The following is a 24,014-nucleotide window of genomic DNA, read 5'->3' as shown; positions in this document are numbered from 1 at the left end:
GATAAATCGTCGATGCCCATTTAAGTAAGTTACTTAAATTAAGCAATAAATCATATGCAAAAATTAATGCTGATTTGTAATTAGGTGTATCGATACGTAATGCACGTGCCGTATTCTATTTGGAACAAAGCACTTTTATTTTTCATCAAAAAATCATCCAAAGTTATACACATTTTATGCACATATTTAAATGTGTGAACATATTAATTTTTACACTCTAATTTTGCCCGACATAATATCCTCATACATTTCCTGATCCATTCGAAGATATTTTTTCCCGTTGAAGAAGTAGACGGGATCGGGAACAAGGTTTATGTTGAAGGCTTCCTTCTGGTATTCGTTCTTCTTCAGTTTTTAAGTCCCTGAATTTGGTTATAAATATTTAATGATGGCGAGAAATATTAAAATATTTAAGATATATATATAAGATATATATAATATATATAAGATAATCCGTAAACTAATTTAAAAGGGGTGTGCATGAAGGGAAACCATTGGAATTTTGTGGGAAATGTTGGCTCACAAACAATTTCCTTCATATAATTTTGTGCATTATCTGCTTTGCAAAGTTGTATACTCTTAAAAACAAGGATGCCCTTTTGAACAGTACATGAATAGGCTCTAAAATTTAGAGTCTAAATTAACTAAACTATACTAAATCCTGAGTAACGCTGACTTTATATATAATTAATTTACGTAGAGTAATTTACTCTTTATTCTGAGCAAACTTTAAGTTTGCTAAGAATTTGGCATAATTTACTTAAAGCTGCCTGGGACGCAGGCACAAAAATAATTTCTTAAGTATGATGTTAAGGGCTCATTTTTGGACAGAATTGAAAATGAATCGGTAAATATGTGGGGAATGGGTTTCTCCACAGAATTACCGATCCGTTTTCCATTCTCTCCAAAAATGAACCCTTAACATCATTTTTTAGACATTCACTGTCCCAGGCCCGGTTAATATAGAATTGCAAAGTGCATTCATTTTTTAGAAGGGCGACACTATAATCCTAAGTTTTTGGTTTTCTGGACACCCACCCACCCCCTTTAACATGTGTCACATAGGCACGATATCATTGGGCCCACCCCTCTTTGCGTTACGAAGTTTACGAACGTCCCCTAATAGTGGATTTTCGTACATACAGTCGATTTATTTGTGCTATTATGAATGTTTTGGGTAATGGGTCCCCCTGGTTTTGCCGCTGTTTCATTTCGTCCGTAAGTTAACCTGGTGGCGGGCGGATTTCAAATTCAAACAGGGGGCCCATTACCCAAAAAACGCATAATATATATGTATAGTCCATTCATGTTTTGAATTTGAAGCATTGGTTAGAGACGTAGGATTTATTCAACATGGAAAGCCCGTATCGCCAAAAATGGGCATAATGAGATTTATGCAAATGAGATGTACCACGTTATTGTACTTCAGACATACCTGTGCAGCTTCACTCAATTTAGGGAAATTGAGGCTTCATTCACGATGAGGGAGTGAAGGAGAGTGAAGCTGAGTGAGGGAGTTGAAAAATTTGATCGAGTGAGTGAAGGTGAGTGAGGGAAGCTGAGACGAGAAATGAGTGGAATGAAGGGTGAAGGAGTGAAGGAGATGAAGGCTTCATCTTTTTCACTCCTTCGTCTCCGGGGAAGAAGGGCGAAGTAATATAGGGTAGATAATTAGTTTACATACTGAAGTTACCGTGGGCATATGAAAATAGTGAGTCTCATTTCACCCCAGGAAATTCTCGCGTTGCCCCAGTCTCGTGCTACATTACCCAAGCCCAGTCTCACATTGCTCCAGCTTAGTCTCACATTGCCCCAGTCCAGTCTCACATTGCCCCAGCCCAGTCTCACATTGCCCCAGCCCAGTCTCACATTGCCCCAGCCCAGTCTCACATTGCCCCAGCCTATTCTCACATTGCCCCACTAGATGGCGCCAAAATGTTTAAGTTATGACGACACGAGGGATTTAATTGAATGAAAGAAAGAGTGAGGAAAATAGCTGAGTGAGGGGAATGAGTGAGTGAGAGTGAGTGAAGGAGTGAAGGGAATGAAGGAGTGAGAATCAGATTTGTCAGTGAGTGAAGCCTCACCCAGCCTTCCTTCACGCGAGTGAGGGGAGTGAAGGGCAACTTGGCTCGATGTGAAAATGAGTGAAGATAAATTCACTTGCACAGGTATGACTTCAGATAAAGATTTCAAACACACTACACATGTCTTATCAAAGCAATTCTCTTTTACCTGTGAGGACCAACTCGGTGGAAAGGACGCGGACGAAAAGTGGTCTCGCGTACGCCGGGAGCCCTTTAATCACCCCGTTCGCCAGTTCTTTCATGTCCAGCGTGTTTTCTGGGTCGGACATGACCGCCATGCCGGCACGCCCATCCGCGCCAGGAATTTCCACGCCAAACACGACCGTCCCCTTGAGACCGCTTATCGTGCTGATGATCGACTCCACCTCAGCCGTGGAACAATTCTCACCTAATAATTTTAATATTCAGCAATAACGTACTGGACTTTTCTCAAAATTTTAACTAATATTTTTCAGAAATTATAAATTGTAAAAAAATTTCAACCTGGCCGTAAAATTTACATTATTTTTTTTAATCTAGCATCCAGGCCAATATTTTTACCAAAAACTGAAACTATTGGATGGAAGTTATTTAACATAATTCGTGTAAATTCTGGAGACAAAGCTTTTCATTAACATATGTTTTTGCTCAAAGGAAAAATTTATAACTTGTTGATTAGTAATTAGGTCAATTAAATTATTAATCATTGTCACCTTTCCACCTAAAAGTGTCCCCTTTTCTGTCTTGGAAGTAGAAATATCCGAGATTATCTTGAATCAAAACGTCGCCCGATCTAAACCACGAGTCTCCTTTGCGAAACGCATCCACCATAATTTTCCCTCTCGTTGACGTCTTATCCGCGTATCTACGCATGTAAAGGGTGGGCTTAAAGTTTCTGAAAAAAATTAACTTCAAAACATAAGTAGTCAAAACTTTTTATTGCGTGTATAGAATATTATAATTTTTTGTACGATTATTAACTAATATTTAGAGTGTCCGCCACCAGCTTCCAACATTTGTTCAATGCGTGAATTGAATGACTGTGCCAAATTTTCCAAAACGGTAACCGGAATGCTTTCCCACTCATGTTGAAATCTTCTGAATAGCTCAGCGGTTTTGGTTGGATATGGCGGTTTGTACGCAGAATCCTTAACAATGATTCATAAATTCTCCAGAGGATTCAAATCTGGTGAATTTCCGGGCCACACCCCTTTCCCCCACACTGTCAAAAGGAGCGCCTCCAAAACTTTGGTGGTCACTTTTGCAGTGTGTGCTGGTGCTCCATCTTGCTGAAAGGTGACCTTCTGTTGTTGGGGGAATAAAGTTGGGTCCTTCATGGATTTAATGTAAAGTGGGAGGATCTTGTCTTTGTAGTATGCAGCGTTTACGGTACCTCCACTTACCATATGCAGCTTTGTAACTCCTTGAGCACAGAAGCCACCAGCTACCATAACTTTTAGACCAAGTTTTGGGGTCAATATTTTCGGGATTTTTTTCGGATCAGCTGTATAGTATCTTTGATTTTGTCTGTTACCAGTTGGTGACACCTCCAGCCAGGTTTCATCAGTGAAAAGAATGTGAGAGCGTTTCTGCTGCGCCCGTCTGTCGTCACCCAAGTATCCCGTTCTCTTGACTGTTTCGCCGAATTTTAATCGGTCCTGAATATTTTTTTGAGTCAGAATCTGTTTCTTAGGTCTTTTGTAAGCCGTTTTGCCCCATTTTTGCTTTTTTGCGTAATTTCGAACCGCAGCACGACTTATTTTCTTCCCCTTCTTTTGATACCTCGCCGACTCGTTCAGCTTCTTTAGTGTTTTCCTCACGGATCCACCAATTTTCTCTTTCAAATTTCTTGTTATTTGCGATTTTGAAGTAGGGGAGAATGCTGTGGGTCGGCCTGACCTTTTTTTGTCCACCACGGTACGGCGACCTTCCCACAGTTTGACCGTATTGTAAGCAACTCCTAGTTTCCTCGAAATTTGGGAGGCACCATATCCCTCGCTCAATAGAGTTTGAATCTGCACCCTTTTCTCTTCTCGACTCCTCATATTGTTGGACTACAAGGGGAAAAAAACTTTGTTTACATGACTCTGCTGGTTTCCGAATAATATTGATTTTTATGTGCACCGTAGTCGCAGCCAGCATTAAGTATCTCGAGTGTTTAATCGAAGCAGCTGAATAAATTAAATTTCAATGGCATTCTCATAATTTTCATTTTTAGACAGCGAAGGAAAACCGTCATGTATGAATATTTGTGCCAAAAAAAATTTAATCTCGATTAAAATAGTCAAATTTTCTAATCTCTCTGAATTTCAAGATGCTGAATTAAATAGTTTGACTAGATTCAAGGCCCGATATACTCAATATTTTGAGGTAAAGTCGATTAAACAATGATTAATTAGGCTTATCAAAATAATTTGCCTAACACCCGTGACCCCTGACCTTTTGGAAGCCCTGTCGTCCCAGAAGTGAAAATGAACATGGCCACATCTCCAAATCCGATGGTTTCCTTCACAATCGGACACGTAGGGTTCACATCGGCCAAGATTTCGTTCAGGCTTTTGAAGGAATCGTAGAACGTCATGGGGATGGATGTGCCCCCCTCGAGGAATGTGTAAAGGGTTGGACCACCCTCCAACTGACCTCCACATTCGGCCAGTAATTCATTCATCGCTAGACCAAAAACATAGGATAAAAATTGGATTTTGAACGGATCCTTAAACATTTTTAATTACTTACCATCAACAAGATCTAAAGTAAATATGACCGCTTTACAGTTAACGGATTCGATACAATGCTTTAACGGGGTTAAGCGAAGGTTCGTATTTATAAGAGCCCCAATCACGCCAATCTAGAAAAAATAAATTCGTTAACACGAGTCAATCTAGGACCCAAAAATTTTACGTTAGGTATGTAAATGAACTCTAAATTCTATTCATACTAAGGACATCCTAAGTAAATACATACAATATACCAAATTCTGGGTAAACCTTGCGTACCCTTTATCAAGTTAACGTAGCTATGAATTCAGTTTATTTTAATTAATAGAGTGTATTTGCTGCTTAGAGGGGTAAAATTATTTTTGGGAGTGTAAGAATTTGGAAAATTAAATATTTTACCCGACTGAGACCCAGCCAAATTGGAACATATTCGGCACAATTCGTCATAAATATTCCTACTCGATCACCTTTCTTGTAACCTTGTGAGGCAAAATAATTCGCGATCCAATAACTTAATTCTTGCACCTGACATAATTGAACAATTAAAATAAGCTCATTGGAGTAATAAAACTCGTTACATTGTTTATTTACATACGTACCTCCTTTGCCGACATTTTAAAATCATTAAACTGAAAAAGTATTTTATTCCGGTTGTTTTTCTCAGTTTCATCAAATGCTTGAAATATTGTGTAGTTTCCATTCTGAAAACGTCTCAGATTTCTTTTCAATAAGAACAAAGTTGGAAGTGCGCTATAATGGTGGATAAAAATATGCAAAATTAAATTCATGCATTTATTCCGCACCTTTTTTCATATTTTTTCACAGATCTTTACAAACATAACTTGTGCTTAATTTCACAAATTTCACAAATATTTTATTTTTAACACGATTAAATTTGTACAACTTTTTGGGGAAATTAATACAATTGTCAAAAATAACTTAATTGATATTCAATAGAAATATACAGTCAATCCAACAAGTATTGGCAACCCCCACGGAAGCTAAATATGATTGGCTATAACTTTTGAATGGATTATCCAATTAGCCTGAAATTTTGCATACATTTGACAAATCTAATGTGGTATTCGATGATAATAATCCTTTGTTGATTAAAATTAGATTGGCACGGTTTTTATATAATTTGTTGGAAAATTTGCGAAATTAACCCACAAAAAGTATTGGAAACCCTTAACTTAAAAAAATCATAATCAAAGACACTGCAATTTTGTTTCGGTAAACTGCGACTAGTACAGCGCACCACCTCCCCTCGACGCAATAAGAGCAAAAATCCGCCTTGGAATTGACTCGACCAGTTTCTTTCTAACGCTTTTTCATACTGCTTCCCAATCTTCTTTCGAACTTTTGACAAGCTCGTTTTTCGACGAGTGATTTCCCAGCAGTCGCTCTTATCTCAACCCGGACAATAAGAATCACATCGGGAGACTGTGCAGCCAACGAAAGATGCTGAAATTTTCGGTCTCCAAAAATGTGCATCGTTAATTTGGATGCATGTTTGGGGCCACTGCAATTTTGGAATATGAAATTCCTTCCTGAGTCATGTTTTTGTCAAATCTTTTCAAATTATCGTTTCGAATGATTACCTAGACCCCCCTGGTCAGGATTTCACCGATAATGACCACATAAGTACGCCGCGACCTGGTCATTTAACCCCAAACCATAATCGCTCCTCCTCTGTGTTTAACTGCTATATGCACATATTCGTTTTTCTGAGCCTTTTAATGCATCCGGCAGACTTGAACCCTTTAATTAGCTCCGAATAGGTAAAATGAGCTTATGTGAGACCATCAGCTCCTTTTTCATTCATTGGAATTCTGTTAATGATGGTATTTAGCCCGTTCAAATTTATTGAGTTGGTTCGCGTTGGGTACCTTCCCGCCTGTCGGGATACTGGACCCTGAAACCCCATGGCATGATTTTTGATTGATCACCAAATTGCATGCTATGTTGACCCCACATTCCGTACTCAAATTCAACATGGTTATGGGAGCTGAAATCTCCCGATCTTGAGTGATAATTTGCTTGATTAATCCATTGATTTTAGGATTAGGAGGCATTTTTAGCCGGATCATAGGAAACCACGAACTGAAATAATTGCTTCATGTTCTTTGGATACGTTTCCAATAGTAAATATCACGGAGCATGTTTTCTGTCTGAGTTATCGATATAAAAGCTTGATTTTGAAGGAGGCAAGATTATTCCTCGCTCCGCCAAAAATAGCCCGTTTGGTGTCGACATTTTGGCTCTAGGCAATACCAATCTGGACTTACGAAGCAGATAAAGTAAAATTCTTTGATCTGATTAACTTACCTTGACAAGACGCAGAGGTTTGTCGTTATAAAAATTTCGTACAAATAATTATGACACAGGTTGCCAATACTTTTTAGAGGTTCGTACCTGACTCGTTCGTATCAAAATCAGGATAACGTGCTGGTTATTTAATTTTAATCGGAAGCATGATTATAATCGAACACTACATTAGATTTACCAAATGCGGACAAAGTTTTATGCAAATTTGATAATGCATGGAAAAGTTATAGCCAATTGTTTCTAGCTTCCGTGGTTGCCAATACTTCTTGGATTGACTGTAATGAGACAATTTACGCAGTTGTTGGTAAAATTGCAAAATCCGTAAATTCTATAAACTTGCAAACCTTTACACAATTTTACAAATATTTCTAACGAAAATTATCTATCTTGCGAATTTTTGCAAACAGTGAGATCAAGCGATTTTTTTTTATTTTGGAAAAATTTGTGTAATTATTTCACACAATTTTTAGATTTTATATATGTATAAATAAGTTACGTATGTACTAATCTTGCGTGAATGCATTAATTTATTTAATTTCATAAATATTTAGATTTGTGAATGGAATAAATCTCAATAATTATCAAGGAAAATGTACATGATAACCAAACACATTCCTTTATGTCTAATGTTTTGTAAAATTTGCATAAATATTTGTAAATTTGCACACCAGAAATCTCTCGGAATAGTCCTTATTATAGAAATAAACCGAATCGGGTTCCTTATAAATTTGTACAGCGTCCACACCCCGATTCCACCGAGAAGGACGTATCCCTTATTTGAGGGAAGCTCATGCACAAAATTTTCCACCCACTCCCAAATTTTGGAGGGATCCACAAATTTAGAAATTAAGCTGGTATCCATAGCAACGTGAATATGTAAATGTGAAAGATGACTGAGTATATCTTGTCAACTGGAATTGAATGCGTGATTTGTTTGTTTCTTAATCATTTATTTATTTATGCATTCATATACGTGTCAACAAAGATCAATTCATAACAAATTGACACAAATACTTTAAATGCAAAAATGATAAAATTTGGACTTTGACTCCCTTTCGTTAAAGATATTCATTCAGAAGTTGTGTTGCTCATCAAATATTCAAGAATAAATAATCAATTTACTTAGTTACATAGTTCCTATATTGTAAAATCGGTATAATTTTTTCGTCTTTTCCTACACGTGGCTTGATAATGACTTCGATAGATAGCATTCGAAATATTGACAACTTTTCCTCCATTTTCCACATATGTTCAAACCCAGTTAATTTATAAAATGAGTTTAGATATATGTATACAACGAATGATTTTTAATCACTCCCTACTAAAACGAGAGAAGTCAACATAAAAGACTTAAGTTTCCATGCATATGCACATTTGCAATATCATGTTGATATATACATATATTTGTGTCAGAGCCTGACATCAGAATAATCAGAAATATGCATCACTTCCTTAAGTAAACTAGGTGATAAGTATGCTTGCTTAACTACTCATGTATAAGTGCATACATAACTTTGTTAAGTAGGGGAAAAGCGAGCCCATCAGGGTCAGTAAAGGTTAAGATGATGGTAAACATTGCTGTCTAATTTACATATTCTCCTTGGTCAGTTTTACATATATATTTAAGCTTAAAAGTATTTAAATGAATGAGTAGATGACGTACAAAGAACCAGTCACTAAATTAATAAGCAGACATTTACATAAATATGTAAACTATCCCAGCCAACAATTCGGCCAAAATTCTTTGAAAGAATTCTGTACGAACAGGTCGAAATTACACCGAGCTCGAAAGCTGTCAGAATTCTTGAAGAATTCGATGCGATTTCACTACGAATTCGCACCGAAAAATCTTCAACGAATTTAGGCCGAAAGATGACTAAAATTCGGTACGATTTCTTTGTGATTTCACTCCGAATTCTCAAAGGAAAATCTTGATCGAATTTAGACAGAAGGATAGCCCGAATTCGCCACGATTTCTTGGAGATTTCGGTAATCTCAATTGTATTGTACGAATTCTTAAGGAATTCTAGCTAAGGCGGCAGTATGTTCTTGGAAGTGGCCATGAGCCCACGCAATTTATTACTGCTCTCCCTCAGACAAAAACGGAGGATTTTAAAGAACAACATTAATTTGGAAAGTTATCTGAATAATAAATCCTCCCTCCAACAACAACCTGTGATAACCAACGACGTAAGAAGCAAAGAACAACACGAATCTACACCTCATAATCACAAACTACAACTCGAATCAGTAAGTGAAATTATAAGTAATGCAGATAGTGATTTACTAAATTATGTGCCAGCGCAAAATAATTACTTAGAAAAGTTTGACATTGGGGAATTTTCACCTTTAATTGACGAAAGCAACAGTTCTGATAGTGACTGCATAGATTTATTGGAGGACAGCATTGACCTTAGAATAAAACTTCAGAAATGGGGAACTGGACATAACGTGACTCACTCAGCTATTTCCGACCTCCTTAAAATATTAAAAACTCATCAATGTTTCTCAGACTTGCCATCAGAAGAACATTACTTCAAACGCCCACTACTACCGTTATTCGACAAGTTGAGCCTGGACAATACTGCCATTTAGGACTTGCAGCCGGAATTATAAAAGTTTTAAACAAATCAAATTCATGCCCCGAGACAGTTGTTGTTCACATTAATATTGACGGCATTCCGATTCACAAAAGTACAAATAAACAGCTTTGGCCCATTCTTGGAAGTGTGAAAAACGTTAGTGATGTGTTTGTAATTGGAATTTACGAAGGTTGCAGTAAGCCAAACGACTTGAATAATTATCTTCGCGATTTTGTGGAAGAATCTCTCGAACTAATTAGTAATGGAATTATTTACAATAGCCGTAAAATCAATTTTCAAATAGAAGCATTTATTTGTGACGCCCCTGCTCGTGCGTTTATTACAAGCATTAAAAATCATACCGGTTATTATGGTTGTGGAAAGTGCATAGTTAAGGGTAAATATATTGACAACCGGGTGGTTATGTTAAAAACGGATGCCGAATTAAGAACAAATGACACTTTTAGAGGACGGGTGCAAGAAAAACATCATAATGGAATTAGTGACTTAGAAAAGCTTCCCCTCGACATGGTAGAAAGTTTTCCCTATGAATACATGCATTTGATTTGCTTAGGAGTTACAAAAAAGTTGGTAAAACTGTGGACAAGTGGAAAAGTTAAAGTATTTCGTCTAGGGTCGAAAGTGATTTTAAAAATATCAAAAAAACTCGTAAAAGTTGGCAAGTGTTTACCTGTAGAGTTCAACCGGAAACAAAGACCACTTTCAGAAATTGACAGGTGGAAAGCAACTGAATTACGTACATTTCTTCTTTATACGGGTCCCTTGGCTTTGAAGAAACATTTACCAGAACAACATTACCAATTATTTTTGTGTCTCAACTTTGCAATCCGAATTTTGGCTTCACCAAAACAAAAAGAGCAACTTATTACTTATGCTGATTCTCTATTACATTATTTTGTTAGCCAATTTAAAATATTGTATGGAAAAGTGAATATTTCGTACAACATTCATGGACTAATACATTTGGCAACAGATGTCCGTCGACTTGGTGGATTAGACACATTTAGTGCCTTCAAGTATGAAAATAAACTTGGTGAAATTAAGAGATTAATTCGAAAATCATCTGGTTCTTTGGCTCAAGTTCACAGGCGGTTAATTGAAAAAGATTCTGTAGTGCAGGGGCCTTTTGTGAACAAAGTAGAAGTTCCAGTACTGTCAAAAATCCAATCTGACGGAAGTTATAGTGCTGTGAAATATAAAAACTTTACATTAAAACCTAATGTTCATAACGGTACATTTTGTTTCGCTAACCGACAATTTGCAGTCGCGCAAAAGTTCTTAGAAAAAACCGGAGAGGTGACGGTAGTCTGTCGAAAATTGTGTGGCTTTGAAAGTGCGTTTACCTGCCCTTGTGATTCTTCACTTATCTCAACAATTAATGTAGATTTGTCAAAATTGTCAAGTGAAATACAACTCCCTATCTCCGAGATTAATTACAAGTGCGTTGTTTTAAACGAATCCAATTTAAAAACTGTTGTGTTCCCCCTTTTACATTGTAGTTAAATAATGGAATTCCAAATTGTGAAATTTCCTGAAGAGAATGATGCTGTTGCCGTTGTTGCCAAGCCGTGGATGGTTGGAGAAGTCTGTTATTGGCCACCCCCACCGAATAATGTAAATAAACTTGTTAAAAATTATGCCGAACCGAATTTCGAGACGTGGGTAAAATGCAAAGCTCTGATCGTCGGAAATGCGTACGGTAAGCTCACATGTCATTTGCCTTACATTCCATTTTACATTCCAAACTACATTCATAATTTTATAAACCATTGAATTTTTGTCCAATTTTTCAGGAAGCTACAACGAAGCTCGGCAGAATTTGAAAGCAGCAACCTATACTTCGGATTTTGAAGAACAAAGAAGCGCCACGTCGGCATCGAAATCAAAACGACAGGTTTCTCTTCCCACGCCACCCGAAATTGATGAGTCTGGAAGCGTTATTCCTAGCGACGCCAACGTTATTCTAGAAGAGAACGAGAACTTGTCAAGAGAGGCGTCTTCTGTCACACAAGATCAAGACGTGGTGTATTTCGTCTCTCCAGCGATTGACACCAATGAGAAGGAGGTTCAGACGGATCCCTGCGAAATTACTCAATGTGAGCTTTTTTAAAAATTTTGTACTATTTCTACTATCCAAAGAATATCTAAATAAACCTTCGGTTATTTTAATTACAGTGCTGCGGATGGTCAAGGGAATTCAACTTGCATTGGCAGAACAAGGTCAAATTCTGCACACAATTCTCGATGGAGGGAAAGGTCGCTCTGCCTCGAATACACGGATTTCAATGGAACTACAGAAATTTACGTTTCCTCTTACAAATACTGTCGAATTGGAAAACCTAAATGACATGGTAAAGTCGTCTGACGTAGCAAAAGGTGACCTGGTAAGTATTTCATTTTGTAAAATGTTGTAGCAAGTTTTATCCGTTTTTATCTCGTTTTGCTTGTGGTAATTGTTCTTTGGGGTATTCAGATCACCATCGTCTCTGGAGGAGTGAGAGGATACGAGGAAGTTGATGTCATTAGCAAGATGATGAAAAAATTGATGACCGACGATTTATTGTCCAAATATAGTCTAAAAGGAATGCAGAAAAAGCTTTCGTTTTCTACGCTAGCGGATATAAAATATGTCCTACACAGTAAGTATGAATAAGTAGGGTGAATCATATAATTAGGGTTTCTTCCCTTGAATTTATTATTATTTTTTAATTATTAGGCGGTGCGGCAATTCTGATGAGCCCTTTGACACCTGACCACTCAAAAATTGATGACGGAATCTCGAGGGAGTTGACTAAGGCCGGCGATCGTGTGTATAAAAGAAATAAGTGAGAAATTTTTGCTATTATCAATATATGGTGCAAAATATTTATAACCTCTTTTAATTTCACAGGAAACAGCCAGTCACCAACAACCTGCCCTCGCCATCATCACAGAATTAATTTACAAATAATTAGTTTATTTTTTGTTATGATCACAAAAGTAATAAAATTATTTAAAAGGGCAACTCGTCTATCTAATTTTTTATTTAAATGTAAATCGTAGTGATTTCGGGCAGAATTCGTACAAAATTCGTTAGGATTTCCATCAGAAATCGTCACGAAGTCGAGAAAGAATCGGAAAGAATTCGTACAGAATTCGTACAGAGTTCGGCATAAAAAGTCGTGACGAATCGTCAAGAATTCTGTACGATTCTGCGGACATTTCCCACCGATTTCTTTGGGATTTCTGTACGAATCGTCAAGAAATCGGTCCCGAATAGGTCGAAAATTGTGGCCGAATTGATCCAGAAAACACAAAGAATTGTTGGCTGGGATGTATGTAAATGCATACATATGTAAAAGACACAGAGTTGGATATGGTAGAAGGAGTTACTCCGAGAATACATGACCATATTAGAACGAAGAAATATGGATAATTATGGATAATCGATAACGCACTACAAATTTTCGGTGGTGGAAAATCTAATAATAGTTAAAATTTCTAAGCTTAACATTAATAAAAATTGATTGAATTTTTTTAATAAAAAAAATGTTTTTTAAAGCATAAAAAATTGAATAATCCAGGACGGCGTTTGAACGCTCCTGACTTTCCAATTTTTTTTAAACATGGGATTGCTTTAAGTTAAATTTTGTATCAATTTACCTCAAACTATGTCTAGCTTTCCTATAACCAACTCTGTACAAGTAAGTAAATTCCGTCTTCCTTTATACTCCACTCTACGATAAAAGGATTAAAGCGCAGTCATATCTTGATACAATTAAGTCATGCATGTCCCATGTACAATTTTTAAAAGAAATACATATTCTATAAGAAATATAAATATTTCATCATGAATTATACAGTACATAGTTTACATGTATTTTTTATTAAAAATTTGTATTGCTTTTACACTCTAATTTTGCTCGACATTATATCCTCATAGATTTCCTGATCCATTCGGACATATTTCTTCCCATTGAAGAAGTAGACGGGATCTGGGACCAGGTTTATGTTGAAGGCTTCCTTCTGGTATTCGTTCTTCTTCAGTTTGTATGTCCCTGTTGAATTATACAAAAACGACGAGAAATATTAATAAAAATATCCAATATATGTACATATGTATGTAGATGTGTAAACCAGCGTGGAAACGTTGCTGCAATTTTGGGATCTCTTCCAGCCGGACGAGAGCTGGATGAGATTTTCTTACTATAAGACTACGAAATAGGTTAAGGTTTTTTTATTATTAAATTTCGGATAGGGATATTTTGTGAAGCGCTGGGCGTTTAGACTTTTCTAAAAAAGTAATAATTGTACACATACATACATCTCTGCGAATATAATCTATACTACAATGAATAAATAACTAAGTTGTATAAACTGTAAACAAATTTTTAAGTTTCGTGCATGAAAGATGTATGTAAGGGAGTTTGCTCGAAAAGTCGGCCTATACAAGGTCGTTCTTTAAGCCTTTATCGTGGGTAGATCGGATGTGATAATCTCGGATCCGTTGGATCGAATTTTTTAGCTTAATATTTTTATCTTAATTTGTATAAATCTCGCTATACCCATTTTGGGCGATACGGGTTTCCTATGGAGATATGTTGAATAAATTTTTATGTATGTCTCTCGCTTATGACTCAAAATATGTAAATTAGATGACTGTGACGCACAAATAATTCCACTATACCTGTGAGGACCAATTCGGTGGAAAGGACGCGGACAAAAACTGGTCTCGCGTACGCGGGGAGCCCTTTAATCACACCGTTCGCCAGTTCTTTCATGTCCAGCGTGTTTTCTGGGTCGGACATGACCGCCATGCCGGCACGCCCATTCGCGCCAGGAATTTCCACGCCAAACACGACCGTCCCCTTGAGACCGCTTATCGTGCTGATGATCGACTCCACCTCAGCCGTGGAACAATTCTCACCTAAAGATTTTTTAATAATTGTCTGGTTAAACTGAGTTGTTCTCGAAATTTTAGGTAAAAATCTTCTACATTTTTACAGGTAGTGCACCATTTAGAAATTGCCCAAAAATTTCAAATTATGCCTTGTTGAAGTTTCATTGATTAAAAAATGTCAGCCAACATTATATTTAAGTACGTAAGTCTCATCCTTATAGTTCCTTACAGAATAAATATTAGGCTGAGGTGTTATTTGCTTGCTAACATTTCTTGGTCGCTGAATATCTGTCAGGAAACCTTTCAGACTTATTTTTGACTATCTCAGCAAACAATTCACAATGGCCAAAAATGTGCCAAAAATTCGAAGTAATAGAGAATCGTATAAAATTTGTCATAACTACATTTTGCTCAACGCATATAAATTAAAATTGAACTAGGCAAACATTTATAAATTGCTAATTAGTAATTTTGCCAATTAAATTATGAATTATTTTGTCACCTTTCCATCTAAAAGTATCCCCTTTTCTGTCCTGGAAGTAGAAATATCCGAGATTATCTTGAACCAAAACGTCGCCCGATCTAAACCACGAGTCTCCTTTGCGAAACGCGTCCACCATAATTTTCCCACTCGTCGACGTCTTATCAGCATATCTACATTTTTAATTAATTATTCCGTTTAGGGTTTTAAATTTCGCAACATATTCAAATTCACGCAGATAAAACACTAAAAAATACATAATATATCTCTTTCAGGGACTAAATAAATGCAGTCTGAACTAGAAATTAAATAACCTATAATAAACCCAGAGTAGCTTAAACTTCATAAAGAGTCAAGTTTCCTCTGGATTTAATACAGGTTGCGTAATATAGAATTCAGAGTGCATTTAGGTAGTTTTTAAAGGAGATCAATACATAATTTCTAAACGTGCGCACCCTTGAAAATCTGTTATGGGATCCTTCTTAATAATCCGTCCCACAATTTCACCCGGGTGGTTGAGCCCACATCGGACGACAAATCCCGTCTTGGGATCCCGAATCGGCTCGCCGGTTTCTTCGTCCACTTTTATTAGTCGTATGGGAAGAACATTAGGCCCCCAGAGCGGGACGAATCCAATCGCACCGACACGACCGTCCAAATTCACTTAAAAAAGGACAGGGATAATTTTTGAGTAAAATTTAACTTTCTGGTAAACAAATTTTGAAAATAAGATAAAAGCTAAAAGTTCCGATCAAGTATATTTATATTTATATCGAAAATTGGAAATTATTGAGGGCATCTACAATTGTCCTGGTAACCTTAGTACCGTAAATACGAAGTAAAAATAATCTTCGTACACATTGTAGCCTTACTAACGCCATTTTTCCAGATATTGATAAAATCTTATGACGCCTTTAAAATCTCGAAGGAATCATGAATACCCGGATTGCCTCGAGAATTAATTTGTGAAAATAATTCGTCAAAAAATTAGCTTTTTGAAAAAATTGAAAAAATTGAAATTGAAATTAAGTTTTCTTTACCCATATTACAGTTTCCTTCCGTCGCCCCGTAAAACTCGGAGATCTTGACTCCGAACCTTGACACGAAATCTGCCCAAATCTCTCCCCTTAAACCGTTTCCATACATTACTCGAACCTTATGTTGCTTATCTTGTTTGGATACCGGTTGGCCCAACAGGTAGCGACACGTTTCCCCAATGTATTGAGAAACCTGAGAAAAAACGACGTACATATTTTTATGCATAATTAATCCTTCTTAATATCATTTTATATTCGTAAATTAACCGATGAAAAACAACCAGAGTAAAAATTTGAACGGCTTTCCTGCAGAAAAACTTTATGATTTTTTGCAGTATCATTTTTTGCAGAAATATGTATGTACATACATACTGTTGGGCAGAATACATACAACCCATAGATATTTATAGCAAGATTATGCAAAATAAATTATACAGGATTGAGCATACGTAAGGCTTGTCCGTGTCAAGTCGATACGTGTCAATTTGACCATACAATTTGTCACAATTCTAATGTGACCGATATTTATGACAAATATGACACAAATTGGACATTTATGACAAATTGGACATTTATGAGTCACAAGTTATGACATGTCAATTTTGTCAATGACATGTCACGTCAGAATATTTGTGTATTTATTTCGTCGTGACATAATTTTTCTCACCGTGGCGTTATATTTGATGCAATCCGACCAAAAATTGGAGGCAGAAAACTTCTTCCGGATTACTTGGCATGCCCCGTAGAGGAGCGCCGGGCCCGAGCCGAGTACCGTTCCAGATCCGTGATACAGAGGGAGTGGCGTGTAAACGATGTCCGAATTCTTTATTCCCGCGATATGCACAACAGTCGCGGCCAGCATTAAGAACCGCGAATGCTTAATCGAAGCAGCTGAAATATATTTAAATATGTATGCAAATGGGTGAAATTATCATATTTGTTATACCTCATAATGTAAATAAAACCTGTGTTATGATTTATGTGATCAGATTTTCTAATCTTGATTCCTACTCGATTTGTTGGGAGTCTTTAAAACGAGGTTTGAGTTTAGCAAGGGAACCGTGTAAGGTACCTCATACATCCCAAAGGAGTCGTCTAATTGGGTGAAATTTTACTCCGAAATTCAGGGTGGGACACCTTACACGGTTCCCTTGTAAAACTCAATCTTTATTTTACAGAGTTCCAACAAATCTTGCAGTACGATTTCTAAATATTTTGAAACGGTTGGGGAAATGGTTTGGCTAAATGTACGGATTTGCAGCCTTTTGCGGGGGTAAAATTCGATTAAATAAATACTCACTAGCCTCAGAAATAAAATTTGCAATTGCCAAATTTAAAATTTGCAAGTAATTTGTCAACTCTGACCTTTTGGAAGTCCTGTCGTCCCTGAGGTGAAAATGAACATGGCCACATCACCGAATCCTATCGCTTCCTTTACGAGTGGGCAAATGGTATCAACGTCGACCAATATTTCGTTCAGGCTTTTGAAGGAGTCGTAGAACGTCATGGGGATGGATGTGCCCCCCTCGAGGAACGTGTAAAGGGTTGGCTCGCCCTCCAACTGACCTCCACATTCGGCCAGTAATTCATTCATAGCTAGATACCGAAAAAGAAATCAAAAAATTGAAGTTTTCAGTGGATTTTTTAAAAACTGAGAATTACGAACCATCAACAAGATCCAGCGTAAATATGACCGCTTTGCAGTTGACAGATTCGATACAATGTTTCAACGGGGTTTGGCGAAGGTTCGTGTTTATCAGGGCGCCAATGACGCCAATCTATAAAGCAGAAAAATTAGTCGATTTAGTACAATTTTCAAAATAATATTACCGTTCTGAAAAGCAAATTAAGTCTAAATTCAATATTAAGTAAGCTAAATATATATATGTATTTATATTACAAAAGGCGTTAGGACATGGTTTTGACGAATTCATGCCTTAATTGCGGGATGGATTTTAGTCGTAGAGATTTCTAACTTTTTTTATGTGAAAGCCCATGTCTCAAACTATAGGTAAGCATATCTGGCTTCCGATTTTGTGTACTCTGCGAAATGAGGCAAGGTCAAATTTGGAGAGGTGTCCTTTTTTAGTTTTCCAAACCAGTGTTCTTATAAAATGGCGTTGAACAAAATATTTTTTTCTGAGGTCCTGATGCCAAAATAGATTTTGCGACTATTTTTAAGGGACTTAGCATGCTTTTCACTATATAAAACCACTTTTGCCTCATGCTTATCTTTTAAGTCCGTTTTACAGTCTAATTTCATACTTGTCCTAATGAAATGCGCTCTTTAACGCAACTCTTCCACTTTTAAGGCCCCCACATTTTACGACTTTGATGCTAAAAATCCCTAACGTGGTTTTTATCCAAGGTACATATAGTATATTGCACTGTAAGTACTTTTGACAAAATTTTGATAAGTGGTTATACCCCACGGACTGAGTTTTCATCAGACCTTATAAACTTTTTGGAAAAGTTCCCGTCGTTTTCGATGTCGAACTTCAGAAATAATTTAACTAACCAAAACGCAATAATTTTATTATTTTGTCACTTGTACCTTGTAGATAAAATAGTTCTGCAGCAGGGGACACCAAAAGATTATTAAAATTTATTTTCGAAAAAATTTGACCATTAATTTTCCAAATAAGTTCACGAGTTTTTTAGGATTCTGCGACAGCTGATTAGCTCGGGTCCTTGTATAAAACTGTTTACACAAAATCTTGACTGTTTGTTTTAATATTACTTAGGACACTTCCAGCTTTACCCTCAAGCTGCATTTGACCCGGTGGGTCAACTTTCAAGGTCAGCAGGTTAATTTTTCCGCGCACGGTCTGATTTATCATTTTTTGGGCAAACTATCCGCGATGATGGAAGGCCCACGTTGTGTGATTCATTACGGATTCTTTTATTATTACATGCAATGATTATCTAGGGTTATTATATTAACAATCATTCACCTCTGACCTCTTTGGTTATCATGCTATATAAGCAATTAAGTTTGGAAAGTGTTTTTTTGGCTTCTACCAACTCCGGGGGCACTGTATGGTGCATTTGCGAAGCTATCACCCTAAAATTTTAAAGATATATTTTTGAGAGTATTATCTTGCAACCTACCAAAAATCAGTTCAAAATTCAACTCCCCGCCAAAGATATTCACCCGAGAATTCGTCAAAACAATCACCTAACGCCTTTTGTAAATTCAGGGTAACATCTACTTAATCAAGACCAAATTTTACTCTGGATTTAGTATAAATTACTTCATATTAAATTCAGGGTGCATTAACTTATCAAAAGGGTGACATTATTTCTAAGTATGCACATCAAGATTGGGACACCTCGCCGTGGCACGAAACCCGAAACTGCCCGAAAGTTTGTCTGAATTGGGGCCCGCGCCGCCGCCAAATTTGCCGGGGTTGACCTCTAACTTAAACTAATCGTCACATTTTGACAACTTCTTCTATAAACTTTGCGAATTTCCATTTTAGAACTTTGAACGCTTCTTGTGAAGTTGTAAATATAAATTTTATGAATAAATATTTAAATAAATTTACCCGACTGAGGCCCAGCCAAATCGGAGCATATTCGGCACAATTTGTCATAAATATTCCCACTCGATCACCTTTCTTGTAGCCAAGCGATGCAAAATAATTCGCCACACGATAACTTAATTCTTGCACCTGGAATAATTAAAGTAATAGATTTTTTAATTTAAAACCTTTTAAAAGAATTAAAAAAACGTAATTTATTTACCTCCTTTCCCGTCATTTTAAAATCATTAAATTGGAAAATAATTTTGTTCCGATTCTTTTTCACAATTTCTTCAAATACTCGAAATATTGTGTAGTTTCCATTCTGGAAATGTCTCAGATTTCTCTTCAATAAGATTAAAGTTGGAAGTGCGCTATAATTGTAATTAAAAAATGTAAGATTAAACTATCTATTTGTGAGTTTAAGTATCCTTATTTTCTTAATTTTACAAATTTTTACACTTGCTAAATGAATAAATATTGTATATCTAATTTTTACGGAAATCTACACAATTTCCAAAACATATTCTTTTATCTTTAATAGAAATACAATGAGAGAATTCATGCTTTTATTAACTTTGCAGAATCCGTAAATTCTGTAAACTTACAAACTTCTACAATGTTTTAGGCCGATTTCTAAGAAAAATTAGCTCCCAATTTTTTTTGTATACTTACTCATACATACATACACATAAATGGCGTCTTTGTACATATATGTATGTATATACATATGTATTTTGTCAAACTTTGTAAATTAATTTTACAAAACTTACGAATTAAAATGATTTTACAAATATTTATATTAGTAAAATGAATAAATTTGTATAATTTATACGTAATTTACATATTTAATTGGCAACAACATAATTCTTTGTTTAAAATAAAAATGTAATATTTTGCACAACTCGAAGCTAATTAAAAATTTACATACCAGAAATCTCTCGGAATCGTCCTTATTATAGAAATAAACCGAACTGGATTACTTATAAATTTGTACAATGTCCACACCCCAATTCCACCAAGAAGGACGTATCCCTTATTTGAGGGAAGCTGATGCACAAAATTTTCAATCCACTCCCAAATTTTGGTGGGATCCACAAATTTAGAAATTACACTCGTATCCATGACAACGTGGATATGTAAATGTGAATGATGACTGACTAAGGAGATTTTATCAACTGGAATTGAACGCGTGATGATAAAACTGCGAACATGAACAAAATTGGACTTTGAATCTTCTTCTTTAAAACGATTCATTCAGAAATTGTGTGGATCTCATCAATTCCATAATATTGATTCACCCAGTTCTTATTGATCACATTGAAAAAGAAATCGACTTAATTTATAAAATGACGAGCTTACAACTGCTTAATAATTTATGATCACTCCCAAAAACATCGTACGAGCCGAGTAAATCTACATAAGTAATTTCCATACTTAAATTTGTACATTTACATACAATATTTATTATACTGACATATGAATGTCACGATAGATATACATATACATATTTATTACATAATAAGAATTAAGGAAAGTAGGTTATCAGCATGCATGCTCAATTACTTAACCATACATATTTGCATACACACATAAATTTGTTGAGATGCCGAAAAAGCGTGGCGTGTCCATCAGGGTCAATAAATGTCAAGGAGATGATTTCTTCCTCAGATGATTTCTTCGTCGTTTATCCACCTTGGTCAATTTTACATCTACATATGTTTAAGTTGAAATGTATGTATGTATGTATACGAATTGTGTAAAGTAAATATGTAAATGGATGAAATGGAAGGGCCGGTAACCTAACAATTACAATGCACGTGAAATGTGAAGTATGAGAATATGTACGTATAAAGGGCATGCAGTTTAAAGCGCAATGACATATCAGGATTAGTGAATATGCCTATGTACATACATACATGCATACTTATATACATATGTAAATGACCCAATTATTCTTACACATGTCACTTATCTGCAAATCAATCCAAGCATAAATACAAGCCAATATGTGTATGTACCTTTCGTTAAAAATCAGTATCAGTTGATTGTATCATTGTATAAATTGTATCAGTACCAAGTAATAATGGAAGGTCTCCCAGGTCTCTGGTTTTAAGCGAACTGGAATCGCTTGATGACAAATTTAATTAATAGAGTAGTGCATACGCTGGGAGACCTCCACTACAAGAAACTAAAGATATGCATGCAAATATCCTTCAAAAACAACACATAGATAAGCATTTTAAAATTGCTTATGCATTATTTATTTCTTCGTACATGTACATTTCCCCAAACACATACTATAATGTGAAGCAAAATTTTGCTTCACTACGTATTAATTTGACTTCAAACGTCCAAATCTTCCATCTCATTGCTTTTTACTCCTTTATCCGAGACAAACTAAATTATCGGGCAATGGAGCAATGGATCTCGCCTTATTTGCCCACCCCTTTTTGGCCAGGTCGGGATAGATCCCCTTAAATATACGCTGCTCTCCTTTACAGTCCAGCTCAGAATATAGCGTCAAGCAACGGCCGTACGTGTTGAAAGAGACCATCTTTAAGTCCAAAATCCGGTCAATATAAGCACAGCCGTTCGGGTTCTGGGAAGACACGCTAGTGTCGATCCCACTTCCTAGCAACAATTCAATTTTTTTAACTAATCACGTTTTGTCTAAAAAAATAAAGGGTGTGAGAAAAATTGGGTGAAAATTTTGAAATGACAGCATCCGAATATCGGATTTTTACACTATTTCAGAAATTGGACAAATTTATAAACCTTCACCTGCAAAATATCATACATATTTTGGGTAAATAAATAAGGGGTGTGAGAAAAATTGGGTGACGAATTTCGACAAAATCTCTCCCCCAAATCTAATTTTCGCTTTTACATATGTATTTATTTAGAAATTTTTGATAAATTTATAAACATTCACCTGTAAAATCAACCCCGGTGAAGCCTTCATATTCGAAGCTTATAGCTGCCTGAGTTGCCTTGGTGACCGACAGGATTATCCCGGCAGCAATCAAGGCTTGCCAAATGGGGGAGTATGTCATCTTGTCCAGGCAAAAATGTGTTGCTTGACCAAACTGTGGATGAAAAGGTAGTGTAAAATTTCCTGCTGACCGACTGCCTTATATATTGCCGAATTTTCAGGAACGTCTGACGCAAATTAAACTACTCAATTGAGATTCACACAATCCTTCCGTCACACTACTTGTTATCACTATGTGAGGATTATCTTTAAATCTAGCTAATTAGTTGAGCACTCAGAAAAATTATACTCCTTAATTCGGGTCTAATTACAATTACGGAGAAAGAATCAATAAATTAATACTGAGCAAGATTAGAATGCCTGATTTGAAGGTTTTTATCCTCAATTGATTCTGAAGTTTATCCCCGTAATAAATAAATTGGGGATATTATTTACTTGGAAAGAAACACTTCGTGGAAGCTATGAATTGTCTTTTTCTCGGTTTTACCGTTATGTGAGTTTATGCAATTATTTATATAATTTCTACGTATTAATTGCGGGACACGTTAGTACCGAACCGAGCTTGCATCACACAAAGTATTAAAGTAATTTTGGGGGTTACAGTTATGCATACATATGTAGATGTATGCCTTAAGTGAATTTATGTAAGTCAAATATTTTTGCGAATGATAGTTTTGAATCTGCCATTTTTTTAGCGTATTAAATTATTTATGTCATTCTTCTAGGTTGTTAACAATGTAGGAGAAATTTGTATGTAACTTCAAATATCATACCCAACATAATACATAAATATATTTAATATACAATAATTAAATTGTAAAACAAACAAATCGCATGAACACAAACAATTAATTTCAAATCGACTAAAATGTTTATTTCTTCCATCGCCAATGAAAATTGTTTACTTGTTTAAACAGTAACAATGTGACAACAATTTTATTCAACTATTTACATATATGTATCGAAGTATATATACTTCGATTTCAATTGTTTCACTGCTTTATCCAGAAACCAAAAACTAAAATTATTTCATTGCAAAATAAATAAGTCGCATAAATACATCCAAACAATTAATTTTAAATCGACTAAAACGTTTATTCTTTCCGTAGCCAATGACAAAATAATTACTTAATATTTGAATAATTCCACTCCTGGTACCAAGAACACTGTAGAGGCTTGGTATCTTCGAATGAACACCATTTGTAATGGGTCTCATCGAAGTATATGAAAATGTGTCGAAATTTTGTAGGCAGATCGGATATGTACATTGACAGTTGGAGTTTCAAAAATTACAAGGTTAATGAATATTATTTAAATTTATGGTTGATATGCTGCAATATTTGTGACCAATTTCGCACTGTCTATACGATAGAATAATGAGCTT

General features: G+C 35.8%; 4 protein-coding genes and 1 pseudogene across 5 annotated transcripts; 1 reads left to right on the top strand and 4 right to left on the bottom strand.

Annotated features, from left to right (window-relative positions):
* Positions 1–93: 93 nt before the first annotated feature.
* Positions 94–3,225, bottom strand: LOC118433508 (annotated as a pseudogene).
* A 43-nt stretch (positions 3,226–3,268) lies between these two features.
* Positions 3,269–8,003, bottom strand: LOC118433507 (long-chain fatty acid transport protein 4-like). Of its 2 annotated transcripts, XR_004833412.1 has the most exons (7): positions 7,780–8,003; positions 5,383–5,533; positions 5,183–5,308; positions 4,803–4,914; positions 4,506–4,736; positions 3,601–4,120; positions 3,269–3,519 (listed from the first exon to the last, which is right to left on the bottom strand). XR_004833412.1 is itself a non-coding variant. In XM_035845484.1 (6 exons), exons 1-6 carry the CDS (start codon positions 7,971–7,973, stop codon positions 3,756–3,758), a joined length of 1,179 nt encoding a protein of 392 aa, XP_035701377.1. In that variant the 5' UTR covers positions 7,974–8,003; the 3' UTR covers positions 3,269–3,755. The 2 variants fall into 2 exon arrangements, 1 of the variants encoding a protein (XP_035701377.1); XM_035845484.1 differs by having other exon boundaries at positions 3,269–4,120.
* A 3,181-nt stretch (positions 8,004–11,184) lies between these two features.
* Positions 11,185–12,715, top strand: LOC110862355. The gene is made up of 6 exons (XM_022111550.2): positions 11,185–11,413; positions 11,508–11,810; positions 11,890–12,098; positions 12,188–12,353; positions 12,431–12,539; positions 12,605–12,715. The coding sequence occupies exons 1-6, from the start codon at positions 11,221–11,223 to the stop codon at positions 12,651–12,653; spliced, it is 1,029 nt and encodes a 342-aa protein (XP_021967242.1). The 5' UTR covers positions 11,185–11,220; the 3' UTR covers positions 12,654–12,715.
* Positions 12,716–13,210: 495 nt separating this feature from the next.
* On the bottom strand, positions 13,211–20,816 carry LOC110862380 (long-chain fatty acid transport protein 4). Its single transcript, XM_022111577.2, has 11 exons — positions 20,567–20,816; positions 19,859–20,009; positions 19,660–19,785; positions 17,778–17,889; positions 17,477–17,707; positions 16,779–17,002; positions 16,115–16,304; positions 15,530–15,737; positions 15,096–15,247; positions 14,381–14,620; positions 13,211–13,751 (listed from the first exon to the last, which is right to left on the bottom strand). The coding sequence occupies exons 1-11, from the start codon at positions 20,758–20,760 to the stop codon at positions 13,600–13,602; spliced, it is 1,980 nt and encodes a 659-aa protein (XP_021967269.2). The 5' UTR covers positions 20,761–20,816; the 3' UTR covers positions 13,211–13,599.
* A 1,093-nt stretch (positions 20,817–21,909) lies between these two features.
* On the bottom strand, positions 21,910–22,723 carry LOC118433516. The gene is made up of 2 exons (XM_035845510.1): positions 22,571–22,723; positions 21,910–22,269 (listed from the first exon to the last, which is right to left on the bottom strand). Exons 1-2 carry the CDS (start codon positions 22,689–22,691, stop codon positions 22,022–22,024), a joined length of 369 nt encoding a protein of 122 aa, XP_035701403.1. The 5' UTR covers positions 22,692–22,723; the 3' UTR covers positions 21,910–22,021.
* Between the last annotated feature and the right edge of the window lie 1,291 nt (positions 22,724–24,014).

The sequence above is a fragment of the Folsomia candida genome, unplaced genomic scaffold (genome assembly GCF_002217175.1).
Source record: "Folsomia candida strain VU population unplaced genomic scaffold, ASM221717v1 Fcan01_Sc055, whole genome shotgun sequence".
NCBI classification, from domain to species: Eukaryota; Metazoa; Arthropoda; class Collembola; order Entomobryomorpha; family Isotomidae; genus Folsomia; species Folsomia candida.
This window is presented reverse-complemented; position numbering and strand designations above follow the sequence as displayed.

Bases quoted from the DNA above. Each gene is read 5' to 3' on its own strand.
- LOC110862380 (XM_022111577.2), bottom strand. From the start codon at position 20,760: ATGGATACGAGTGTAATTTCTAAATTTGTGGATCCCACCAAAATTTGG. The intron at 17,890-19,659 runs GTAAATTTATTT...TCTGCTTTATAG, and splicing joins TTTGGCTGGGCCTCAGTCGG to ATTGGCGTCATTGGCGCCCT. The intron at 15,248-15,529 runs GTGCGCACGTTT...TTAAAAATGTAG, and splicing joins CCCATAACAGATTTTCAAGG to ATATGCTGATAAGACGTCGA.
- LOC118433516 (XM_035845510.1), bottom strand. From the start codon at position 22,691: ATGACATACTCCCCCATTTGGCAAGCCTTGATTGCTGCCGGGATAATC. The intron at 22,270-22,570 runs GTGAATGTTTAT...AATTGTTGCTAG, and splicing joins CACCGGGGTTGATTTTACAG to GAAGTGGGATCGACACTAGC.
- LOC118433507 (XM_035845484.1), bottom strand. From the start codon at position 7,973: ATGGATACCAGCTTAATTTCTAAATTTGTGGATCCCTCCAAAATTTGG. The intron at 5,534-7,779 runs GTGTGCAAATTT...CCACCATTATAG, and splicing joins ACTATTCCGAGAGATTTCTG to CGCACTTCCAACTTTGTTCT. The intron at 4,121-4,505 runs GTCAGGGGTCAC...TTCCCCTTGTAG, and splicing joins GACGACAGGGCTTCCAAAAG to TCCAACAATATGAGGAGTCG.
- LOC110862355 (XM_022111550.2), top strand. From the start codon at position 11,221: ATGGAATTCCAAATTGTGAAATTTCCTGAAGAGAATGATGCTGTTGCC. The intron at 11,414-11,507 runs GTAAGCTCACAT...CCAATTTTTCAG, and splicing joins GATCGTCGGAAATGCGTACG to GAAGCTACAACGAAGCTCGG. The intron at 12,099-12,187 runs GTAAGTATTTCA...TGGGGTATTCAG, and splicing joins ACGTAGCAAAAGGTGACCTG to ATCACCATCGTCTCTGGAGG.